The sequence below is a fragment of the Glycine soja genome, chromosome 4 (assembly GCF_004193775.1).
Source record: "Glycine soja cultivar W05 chromosome 4, ASM419377v2, whole genome shotgun sequence".
NCBI lineage: Eukaryota > Viridiplantae > Streptophyta > Magnoliopsida > Fabales > Fabaceae > Glycine > Glycine soja.
The window spans coordinates 1,354,586-1,367,157 of NC_041005.1; the positions used below are offsets into that span (position 1 = coordinate 1,354,586).

The window sequence follows — 12,572 nt, forward strand, 5'->3', positions numbered from 1 at the left end:
GATAACCCAGTGGAAATGTGATGGAGACAAATAATGGAAACGACAACTACATACATGATTGCTGCGTTGGACACAACATTTGACAAATCTCATTTGGAGTTTCGGTTAAAATAAACGATACTTTATGCAAGAAATTATCGAAATATTATTTGCCTTCGTATTATTTCCTTCCAAGAGAAATCCAAAACTGAAGATAGCCCTTGACAAGTATGATAACTACATAAAGAATTTTCTTTAGGTGTAATCCAGAGAAGGGAAAAAAAGAGATCGCATATTAGTTTAAGTGTGTCTGTATTATCGTTATCCTACTTTCCAAGGCAATCAATCAAACATGAAAGGGGAAAAAAATCATTGGATTGGTGTTCATCCTTCTTTGAAACGTAATCCAAAACTCACTATAAGTAGTTAAGATTTAGATATGTATTAGCCGAACTCTTAATTGGAGAAACTCAATGAGAATTAAATCGCACAAATGGTATTATATAATACTACCAAACAAACAAAAGCTGAATTTGCTTATTGCTTGGAGCACAAGGATAAGCAAAAGTTTATCCTTACATTCTGCCAAAATAATAAAAAAAAATTAAAAAAAAAAGAATTGTTCCTTTTCTAAGATTGATTCACGTACATGACAAAGGATCTTATAATTTACAATCAATCTGTTATCTAAATTCTAAAGAACTTCTCATACTATGACTAGAAGGTTGTAGACTAAGTTTGATGGTACCACTCTCGGAAGATTGACAAACATCAATGCACTCCTCTAAATCAGCATCACAAGTGAGTAGTACCCACTCACAGTCATCATCCAAGTATTTGACATCAAATTTGCTCATGTCACTCACATTAAATCTCCTTGCAATTTCCTGCAGAAGATCTTCATAGCCCCAACTCTTCGGCATCCGAAACCGGGTTTTCTCATCTCCATATGCGACTTTTACTCTGTGAGAATCCACCTTGCTGCTACTGGTTTTCAATAAAGGCTGTTGATACTGAGTTTTAGGGTGTTCACCAAGTGTTTCCTGGCTTTGTGATCTTGGCAAGAGCTTTGCTCTATCTTGACTAAGGCTTTTAAGCTCTGCCTCGCTACTGATCCTCTTCAACACAACACCAGCAGAATCTTCACTAACCGTGGTGGAAACTTTGTTACCAGCACCGTTAGCTGTGCGATGCTGTTGTAGCTCTGACATGCTGGAGCAGGAATGGCTTGAAATGGAACTCTGACTGCACGATGAAGATGGCGATTTTGATGCACCTTCTGGGCTCAATGAGCCATGATCTGGCTGTGTGCTTGTTGAGTTTGGATAATCACTTTGATTCAAAGTTGAGAAGAAGCCAGTTCCTGATAAATTTGGAGAAGCTAGATCCGGGAAGTTTGAATAGAAGGAACCGATTTGAAATGCACCAGAGGCACCTTGAACTGAGTTGATGACAAGTTGAAGTTTTTGTAGAGAGTGACCAACCTTTTTGATCTTTCGAGAAGGCCAACGCTTTATCCCATGTTGCCGGCAGATCCTTTTCAAAGTTGTAGTACAAACTGGAAATTGTTTAATTTAAAAGATGGTTGGTTATAATGGAAGACAACTAATAGATATGCACAAAAAATTAACAGGTAAAACACTATTATACATGAATGTAATCAGAGCTTTTTCTGTTTTGGCCATGTGGGCAAAGCTAATAAAAATTACTAATTTAAAAATAATATGTCAGAGAACTGAACTATATGAAATTTAGAGCCAATTTGAATAAGCTTCTCAATAAATACTTATAAGAGAAGAAGATGAAATGAATTAAGGAAGTGAGATGAATCAAACTCCTCACACAAGTTAAAATCAACTTATACAGTAACTTCTTTAGAAAAGCTCCCTCGTTTACCTTCTTCTTATAGTACCTATAAACTTAGAAAAGTCTTAAAGTAGGGTTTTATAATTGAAAAGTTCCCATAAGCTAAATACTAATCCAATAGGGATATGAAGTTTAATTTTATGTTTGGTGCATTATAAGAATAAAACAGTGCAAGACATGAATGAGGTTGAAAAAGTGTCTTGTCTTGGTTCTACTAGAAAAGTTGGAATAAACGAGAATAGAATAGAACCTTTCAGTTCAGTTCTGTCCTATCTGCAAGTCAAACAGCACCTAATGTTTGCACACAAAAACTGAAAGAGGAAACATGGTTGAGCACAAGGCTTACCACCAATATTCTTGGCAGCATCTTTTAGGCTTCCAGCAAAATATTGTCTAAGAACTTGCAAAGTGATAGTTTTCTCTGCTTTGGCACGTCTTCTCTCTCCAGTTTTATTTGTTCCCAAACTTGATAAGTTACCCTCAACAGACGTAGAACACTCCTTAACACAGTCAAGGTTTCCTTTTAAAATAGGACTTTCTTGTTGCTGCCTTAGGTCAGAGAATTTTCTACCCATTGTTTCACTTGATTTTTCTTCAGCATCCAATGAGGCGACCATCCCTTTGTATTGGGGTTCCGAAAAAATTGCATTCCTAGCAAATCCACTATCTGCAAGGGCTATCACTTCATCAACTGACAAGTTAGCTTCCTCTAATTCCTTGTCTCTTATAACGCGCAGGCTGCGACAAACCCTTTGTATAATGATGGACAGTGCAGTAAGCATCTTTCTCTGCTCTTCACTGTCATTGCAATCTACAGGCAAGAAGAACTCTAGAACAAAGTCATCTGTGCTATTATAGATGCTTCGAAGGCGTATGGCAACAGCAGCGTGCAATCCAAACAATCTTGCATAATGAGACAGTGGATAGTCTTTCTTGCTTAAGGAAGTTATGTCATCTGAGAAGCACGGCTGGTTTGTCATAAAAGCTCCCCCAGCAACACCTTCACCTTTTAACAAGTGATGCTCAGTGCAAGCCTCATGAAAAGACCTAATAGAGGGATCACCAACATAGCAAGCATGCTCCACAGGAGATATGCAGAGTAGATAATTATCTTCAGAGTGCCGGCACCCCTCTTTGCCTTGTTGTACACATGGGACCCAAGTTTGAGCTAAAGGTAATCTGTGCATTTCACAAGCAGATCTCAACACCTCATAAATCTCAGGTAGTGCAGCTTCATAGGTCCTATTGCATGCCTGCTAAAATAAAAAACAGTTGTCACAAGGGGAATTGCAAACTTAAGTTCATTAAAATACTACAGAATTGGATTTTCGTTTACCTTCACATTCTGAATACTTAATTGTTTTGAGCTTCTAAGATCAACAGCCTGCAAGTTAACAACATTCCTCCAATCTTCAAACTATTACTAATGAGTTTTGATGAGCTTTTCATATTTGGCTTGTTAAGTGTTTTAAGCCATAAGCATTTATACCAAAACATGTAAAAATAGAGCAATTCAATTCAATGACAACTCATAAGAGGGTAAACATCAGATAACCATGAAAATAGGGGTTCACAAAAAGGAACATGGCATATTTTGTGGATTCCTGGGGGTGTCCAGGAATAAAAGGGACGTAGAAAGAAAATTTCTTGACCAGTTTTATCCCATCAGAAACAGCAAAATAGCATGTTTAAAGCAAGCTAAGATAAAATCTCACAGTTCCAAAACCTTGGTTCAACTTTTCCCGGGATATTTACCTACACACTTCTGTATTCTTGAATGGATAACACAATAGAAATTCATGCAAATAGGAAAGGAGAATAACCTCAAGTGCTTTGCAAACACTCTCAAGTTCAGGACCATAGTTGATCTGCTGAGTAGTCATCACAACCTCAATAACCCCCAAGCACGTCTTGCTTCCTTGTTCAAAGATTGGAACCGCCACCGTTCCACGCACATCATACTCTTGAGCATGGTCAACTCTTGGATACTCATCACTCCTAAAGAATCTAACATCAGGAGTCCACTCAGGAACCTTGTACCTAAACACTCGACCAGGCAATCCCCGCGCCAACTCCTTGGAGTCACTCTCCTCTGCAGAGAACTCATATGTCACAGAGATTTCGCGGTACTTTGCAAGATTCAGAGACTTGGATTCAAGTGAGAACAGAAGGTCATCAGCCGCAAGAATCGGCCTACCCTCTTTATGAATTGGCACCCAAATCTGTATAAGCATATCTTTGTTCCTGTTGTAATCTTTGATCCACATGAGGGCCCTTATTAGCTTCTCCATTATAGAAGGCCCAGGTCCAGGACTAGGTATGGGTGAGGGTGCAAACCACCACCTTCTGACACCTTCAGATACACCTTCAACTGAATGAGTCTCAGACTGAAACTGCTGACTATAACCACCACCAGCAACAACACTAACGATGTTGTTATGACTTTCTTGTTGAGTCCCAAAAGCAGCATCCTGGGATTTATTGTGGTTGGTCTCCAAGGCAGGCCAGGATAATGAAGGGTCAAAGAGGGGATTGGAAAAGGAAGGACTTTGCAGCAAGAAGTCAGATACATCGGCAGAGGCTTCCAACCAGCACCCATCTAAGAAAAACTCACCCATGTAATCAAAATCCATTGAAGTTGCTGTTGTTGTTGTTCCATCAGGTGGTGGAGCTTCCATCATGGTAGCAGCAGATGATGTCACACCACTATCTCCCATCGTGGGTGGCTACTACAACAACAAAAACAACAAGTCTCACCTCCCAAACAGATCTCAAAATCCTTGTCTTGTCAAAAGAGAAAAACAGTCCAGGATAGGATCATATCTGTCTGTCTTCACTCTTCAAACGTTGTCTTCTGTCCAAAGTTGTCAATAATGTCAGTAACAGAAGATTATATCTACCTATCTATCTATCTATCCTGCCAACGAATAATATGGAAAGAATAAGACATAGAGAGACAAAAAAAAAAACGATGTTTCTTTTTCTCCTGAATATCTGAACAGAGTCAAAAACAGTAAAAGTTGTGAATTTTGCAGAACCAACCCGAAAATTTTGACACCCACCCTACTCTCGGAAATAGAATGAATATATTCCCCGTGTAAATCCACAATCAAAAAGGAGGGAACGAAAGAGAAGAGAGTTGGACCAGAAAAAAACGGCGGCAGTGCTTAGAAAGATTCTCTCCCAACAACACTACACTTTTACTGCAAATGATATGCAAGATTCCACCCACCTCTAGTGAATGAAGCCAAACTCGTTCTATGCTATGTGGGGAAACAGCAGAACCCAACAAAGTGAAGTAAAGCTGAGAAGGAGAAAGCGAATACGAATAACTCGACATGTAAAGATTCTTGAAGATACCTCAACTTGGGTTCATGTTTTTTTATTATTTTTTATTGTTTGCAGTTTACACTCCACTGTTTACAGTTTACTATAATGTCCACCAAGTCCATGCTATCGCTAACCCCGAAATAATAATAATAAATAATGAAATACGATGTTTTTATGTACATGTTTCTTTTTTCATTTTATTCTTAAAAGTATTTTTTAAAATTTCTTTTTTTATCCTTATAGCTTGTATCTTCAACCAACCCAGCTCCTAAAAATTATCCAAAATTTAAAAACTATCCAACAATAATAAAATGTCACCAACAAGGTCCAACTTAATAGGTTGGTTAAATTTATTTTGTTGGAAATTTGTATGCCTCGAAATTAGTCTCATAATTTTTGAGGGGTTTCTTACTTTTAGCAAAAAGTTAAAAAAAAAATGTCAACTAAAGAAGTTGTCTATGGAAGTAAACAAGAATTTTTATAGTGGTGAAAATGAGTGGGGAGGCAGCCCCACCAGAAGACAAGAAGGAAGCATTGTATAGTATGTTAGTAGAAGGAAGGAGCCACACAAAGGTGATGATTCCAACCCAAGAGGGAGAAGATAACTAAGTCCTACCCCACATAACCCAACCCAGTTGTGTTTCACTTTGGAACTCTCGTTCTCCCGCTAAAGTCAAACCAGAACCCCAAGTAAACTAAGCTCAACACAAGGCACGTTGTATCTCCATGATCTTTCTTATCATGAAAAAGTAGTAGGATGGAGACACATCCTAAATATTACCGGACAGGCTGTTAATGGTTTATGGCATGTTAAAACTTTTCACTCAAATTATAAATAATTCTACACGGTTGCAACTCTTTAATTAGTTCTGAAGCATCGGGAGACGTTTCTCCAAAGGATTGTTTATCAAGCAAAGAAAGTTAAGATATTTGAATCCTCACCCTTAAGAATATGAGAATTCACACTAGTAACATTTTTTTTTTACACATTTTTTTATATACTATACTTTTCGACACTTTATATATATATATATATATATATATATTAAAATGATAAAATTTATGAATCTTATATCATATTTAATGATTTTTTTCTTATTTTTTATTTCAATAATGCTAACTATTTAAAAACAACATATTAAAAAAAGTATTTTGCTAACACTTCTCTTCTTACTAAATCTTTGACTACTTTTCTTAACTCTCCATATAGGAATTCATACAAAATCCTTAACAATTTGTGTTCTATCTTTATGATTGATGATGCATTCCAGTTCACTATTTCCATGCGCTGAGCATTCTTTTTTCTTTATTTTTTATTTATTCTGATACTAAATAAGTTTAATTGCTGGAATCAGAATCCTTGGAAGTGGGTAAAAGGAGTGTGGCTGTTGCTCGTCCCATATTTTCCACGATCTCTGCAATTTGCCGATTCCTTTTTTTCTTTCTTTTTTCTTTTGGCCCACAAACGTATTAAAATGTAATTAAGAAATAAATAATTCTGGCTCACGCTCGAATGGGACCCCTGGGTTTTTTTTTTTTTTTTTACTTTAGTTTAGGGAAGCTAATTTCATTTATAAAAGAATGTTTTTGAAATAGATCTATATATGTCAAATATTTAGATTGAGTTCAATCCTTTAATTTGAGAAATAATTTTCTCTCTTCTTTTTAATATTTATCACTTTAAAATTTTCCACTAGAACTAAGGAAATCAACAATTATCCTAAACTCTATAAAGGAAATTAACTATGGAATTAATATATTACCTTTTATAGTACTTTTATTTTAATACTTTCTCTCGAAAAGAAGAAAATAGTTTATTTTTAAAAATTCTAATATTAAATTCTTTGAAGAAAGTGTAGAGAAAGTTTTTAAAAAATAATAAATATTTCCTTGTTACAGTATTATAAAATGATAAGTATTTTAAAACAAAAAAAAATTACTAAGATTGCAAGTATTTCATATATATTAATGGATCGACTCAACTTATTTTAAGACCTAATTTTACAAGGCTTATATGTTTACATAACTGCCAGATGGTAGAATAGAGGTGAGATTCAAAACCAACGATAGTCAGACCGAATTTTCTTAAATTTAAATTAAAAATGCTTAATCAACTAAAAAAATTGAAGAACCAAAATCACGCGTAGACTAAATTAAAAAGATAAAAAAATATATAATCAACGCTATTCATTTCGTATTAGTTCGTCTCATTTCAGCATTAACAAATCATAACTATATTAACAATTTCTCGTTGTCAATGACGTGAGGAGCCTCCGCATTGACTCAGTCATGCTCATGCATTACAAGTCGAAAGAAACTCGAGAAAATAAAAAAGAATTGTTTGATTTGCATGCAGATTATGACGTGTGATTAGGAGAATTTCTTCTAATTTTATTACAAGATGTAGAAAGATCTCAACTTTTTGCCATGAATCTTTACTAAAAAAAAGTTTGAATTTGCCATTGAATTATCAGAAAGCAGTAGTATATTTAAGGATTACGCTACGTATTACTATTATAAGTACATGTTTCATTGACAGAAGTTATATATGTCGGAGTGAAACCGACAGTAGTAGTTGTTTATTAGGTTGTTGATTGGAGTTTAATTTATGTAAAAGAAATATTGTAAATTTTAATCTAATTCAAAAAATTATTTGAGCTAATTTAACAAAAACGATTTTTCCATCACAATATACAAAATATTTTAATGGTATTGGTAAGGATATGTATAGAATTTTTTTATGCTTTGGATATATATATATATATATATATATATATATATATATATATATATATATATATATATATATATATATATATATATGTATAGATTTAAATGAATTTCAAATGTTGCAGGGCATAACTCCTCCATCCATGCATCATACAGGGAAACGAGATTGTAGTTAAGATTTGAGATTCTCAATAATCTTAAGAATCGAAGTCTCACATTTTTATAGATTTCGGCATAATTTGGAATGATTGAAATCAAAATCATATAAGATGATAAGAGAAAAAAGTTATGAAGAAATACAGTAATTTTAATAGTTTAATGTTTATGTATTCAGCATATAAAATAATTTATCCAATTATACAATCACACATTATTTCACATTGCAAGTATATCACGTTAAATCTACAAAAATAAAAGTGGTCTATTTTCAACTTGCTGTGTCCAACATTAAGAAATTGATATGCAAAATGACATCAGTAGTGAGTTTGCGTTTACGAGTGAAAATAGTAAACTGGGCGCGAGATTCCCCATCCAATTGTTTAAAGTACTAAAATGGCTGGTGATGAGGCCATTAACGAAGGAGATCCACCAATCCATCCATCCACCACAAAACCTGACAACGACAATATTCGGTCTCATACGGCAACCCCAACCGAATCCTCGAAATGAAAAGCAATGTCTCTTTCTCTGTGCTGGAGAGATGACGTCGAAATAATAATCTATACCATTTCATTTGTAGCAATGTCTCATTATTATTATTATTATTAATTGAAGGGTTTGGCTTGGATGTATACCGCATTCAGATTAGGTTACAACATGTGATGTACTTCTGCATGTACTATGGTATTACCATTTCGCTGTTGCTCCATGCTAGCCAACATGGGAGTATGGGACTAAGAATAAAGATCTATGGACACTTTTACTCTAACATCTAGAAAAGATAAGGAGGAAAATGAGAAAAAAAAATGTAAGTATAATATATAATTAATATAGTATTTTTGAATGGTTGTCATGATGTAAAATATTTATTGATTTTATAAACAATGAATCTTTACTAAAAAACAGTTTTTTTAATAATTTTTTTTCAATCATTTTTTCATTAGATTTTATAAGATTCGGATCAAAATCTTAGTTAAAATGTTTAAGCATAATTTTATTTAGATCGACGACATTCATATATAATTAATTATAATTTTTTAGATATATAAAAGGAAATAATATATGTTTGAGAAATTCTTAGAATGATAGGTATTTATCATAACCGGTTGAGTCCAAAATAATAATTACTCAGATATCTTTATCTTTGGTCATGAACCTCCATTGGGTTTTTAATTCATCACTTAACTCTATTGTTTTCGCATTCGAATCTAAGAAAAATAAAAATAGAAATTAATAATTCGAAATCCAATACGAAGGATTTTTCTAAAAACAAATGTTAATGCATGATAGAAACAATATTTTAAATAAAATATTCGAAGTATGTATATAAGTTTTGTTTGTTTAGAGAAATAAAAGGCAAAAAATATACGGCTAACAGGAAATCTTGAAATTTAAATTATAGAGGAAAAAGAATTTGGATTTTTATTTTTCATTTTTCTTCAACTAAAAAAAAAATATTCTTTTTTTTAATCCAAAGTAGTGTTGGAAATAGCATATATAGGGCACGCGAATTTGGGCCCGATCAATGAAATTCATCCTTGATCCTAAATATCTCTCTGCTTACCTCCCCCTTTGTGATCGATCCTTTCTAGACAAAAGGCACATGACCAACGCCTATATAATATTTCTGAGTTTGGTGACAGTTTTGATTACTCTCGGCAAAGAAACTACATAGAATGTTCATGACAACGAACCGTACCACAGCAGTGCCTTTATCTTCCTAAAGATTATTTGAAGATAGTTCCTATCGTATATAGATTTGATTTTATTCGGGTTTTGTATTGAAAAATAATAAAATTACTTGTGTTTATATTATTGCTACGTTAACTTTGGAAATACAGATGGTGCATTTCTTCCCGTGTTAGTTAACAAATGATTTGCAATCTTTTTAATCATTATTATTACCAGTGTGTTTGATTTCACGTTCTAGATGTGATTTTCGAAACTCCTTAAGGAGTAGTTTCTACATCTCAAACAGCATTCCTTCTTAACGAGTTTCCAAACATTTTATAACCCAGAATCTATAACTTGTTGTCTATGACTACGACAGAGGAAAGTGTAATGAGTTATCTGAAAAGGGAAAAAGGTTATAGGGCTAAAAATTGGTGGTAGCAAGAAATCGATGGTTGCTTTGAACGAGTAGTGTTGGTAACTGGAACGGGACCATACACAACTTGTAGGGGACTCCAAAAATGGCCACTTCTGCTGTCATTGTTGTTGTTATTTTCCAACTCCTAATGTACTACGTCGTTGATTAGATCATTACTCCTTCCTATCAAAACACAACCATATAATCCTGATCGATGCAATCAACTTTGCTGCATTACACGACTAAGACATGTTCTTTTTGTGTTTTCTGATGGTGGTGGTATGATTATCAAACTCTCGAGTTAACTCGTTAACTCTTACGAGTTTACGAGTCAACTTGTGGTCTGCGAGTTGACTTTTGAGTAAACTTTTTTTTAGTACACTCTCTATAAACTCTAAGTAAACTCGGTAGACTCTTGCGTTTACGATCGAGTCAACGAGTTAGTAAATTAAAAAAATTAGACTAAAATATAAGTTATTTTTTATTATTTTCTATCTATTTAGCATTCAACTTACCTTCCTCTAGTGTGTTATTCTCAAATGCTGAAATACAAAATTTTTACCTTTTAACAATATCAAACTCTTGTTCTCTAATAACATCAAACCCTTGATGAGAATAATCTATCACTACTATAATGTCTACAAGTTATTATCTAGTATTGATGTATTATTATTAGACTTTGTTATTTAAATATTTTGAACTTTATGATTTACTGTTTTGCTTTATTATATTGTTGAAATGTTTAATTAGTATGTTATTTATAAATATTGTATTATTTTTATATGAAGTAAACTCTTACAAATTGAGTCACTAATCGAATTTATAAAACTCACAAGTATAGTAAATTCTCTCGAGTTTGACAACCTTGAGTGGTGGTACAGGGATGGAATACATTAAAGAAACGATAGGCCCAACTAAAAGATCATTCAGGCCCGTAAGTGGTCCCCGCGCGTGGAAACGGAAGGCCCAACCCGGAAAAGGACCCGAAAAATCTTGCTATGCTAGTAACGATAAGGGACAGTTGTCCTTCTAGGAGTGGAGGAAAGATATAGCAAAAAAACAAAAAAGGATTCTGTAAGGATGGAGAGAGGTGCTGGATAACATTCTGCACCTGGAATATTCCTTTTAGAGAACTACGTGTACATGGATGTTAATTGAATTATATACATGCCTTAAAAAAATTGTAATAATTAAGATTCTATTTTATTATATGAAATTAAATTATAGAGATTTGAATTTCTTTAACTAAAGAAAAGTTATATAGAAATAAATTATGGGAATTATGATATATAATTTCTATGTCTCCTGATTTAATAGTATATTCTATCAAAATTCAATTTAAATTAAGATTAACTAAACTTAAAACTCAATAAGATGTGGTGTTGTTGTAAATTCTTTAATATATATCTTTAATTTTTACGCATAAAAAAATTAGATAAATGATAATAAGTATTTTAAGGATATTAATTAAAAAACTTTAAATAAAAATATTTTATTAGAAAATAAAAAAAATTATATTATCCTTGATTTTTTTATATTTTTTTTATGATTTACATAATAGATATTTTTTTTTGTTTAATTCATTAATCAATGTCTCAAATGTACTGGTTCTTAATAAATAAAAAAACTAATATCATACTTCACCGTGGCTTCAAGAAGCAAAACAATGTGCTAGCTAGCTAGCTCGCCTAGGTTCTTCTTCCTTAAATGGGTTATGTACTATGGTTTCTACTCTTGTTGAGATGAGACTATTGTTGTTAGTGAATGTCTTTAATGTAGGTTTTATCTGCCCGTAGCTATTGTTTATTTTTCTTACTCTGTAAAAGAAGAAAAATTGGCATCATACCTAAAAAAAAAAATACTAACACATTATAAATTCTATTCATCTCGTTTTCTTTATCATTTAAGATCAAATAATATATACATATTATGAATTCAATTGATTAAACAAAATATGAGAATTATTTTAAACTTTTTTATTCCTAAAAAAATAATAGACATATTAAGAAGACAATTAACTATGATAATTCCCACAATAAAATAATTTCATAACTGTTTAGTGAAATCTCATCAAATCCATTCAAACATGAAGTCTTTGGTTTACACAATGAGTGTTTACTTTTAAACTTATGAATCCTATAATCAAATTCGTCAATGCGACACTTTATTTTCATATTTTATAATTATTTATTTATAATTTTTCAAAAATTTTAAAACAAATTTTAACTTTTTGAACCCGATAGACCCAAATGAAATCAACTCATTATTAATTGGGTTAGTTTTGACGAAAAAAAGGTGCAAATTTATCTAACCTAACTCAAATAAAGGTATTTCATCTATCCAAGCAACGGGATTTAATCAAATTTGACCCAAACCAATTGATGTACATTCCTAAATCATATATATTGATACTATAAAA

At 32.8% G+C, this 12,572-nt stretch overlaps 1 protein-coding gene across 9 annotated transcripts; it reads right to left on the bottom strand.

The window, feature by feature from the left end:
- Positions 1 to 453: 453 nt before the first annotated feature.
- On the bottom strand, positions 454 to 5,214 carry LOC114408508 (protein NLP4-like). Of its 9 annotated transcripts, none has more exons than XM_028371580.1 (5): positions 4,991 to 5,214; positions 3,669 to 4,696; positions 3,182 to 3,229; positions 2,192 to 3,101; positions 454 to 1,537 (listed from the first exon to the last, which is right to left on the bottom strand). In XM_028371580.1, the coding sequence occupies exons 2-5, from the start codon at positions 4,560 to 4,562 to the stop codon at positions 663 to 665; spliced, it is 2,727 nt and encodes a 908-aa protein (XP_028227381.1). In that variant the 5' UTR covers positions 4,563 to 4,696; positions 4,991 to 5,214; the 3' UTR covers positions 454 to 662. The 9 variants fall into 9 exon arrangements, with proteins under 9 accessions (XP_028227381.1, XP_028227380.1, XP_028227378.1 ...); XM_028371579.1 differs by having other exon boundaries at positions 3,669 to 4,699; XM_028371577.1 differs by having other exon boundaries at positions 4,908 to 5,214.
- Positions 5,215 to 12,572: the final 7,358 nt, after the last annotated feature.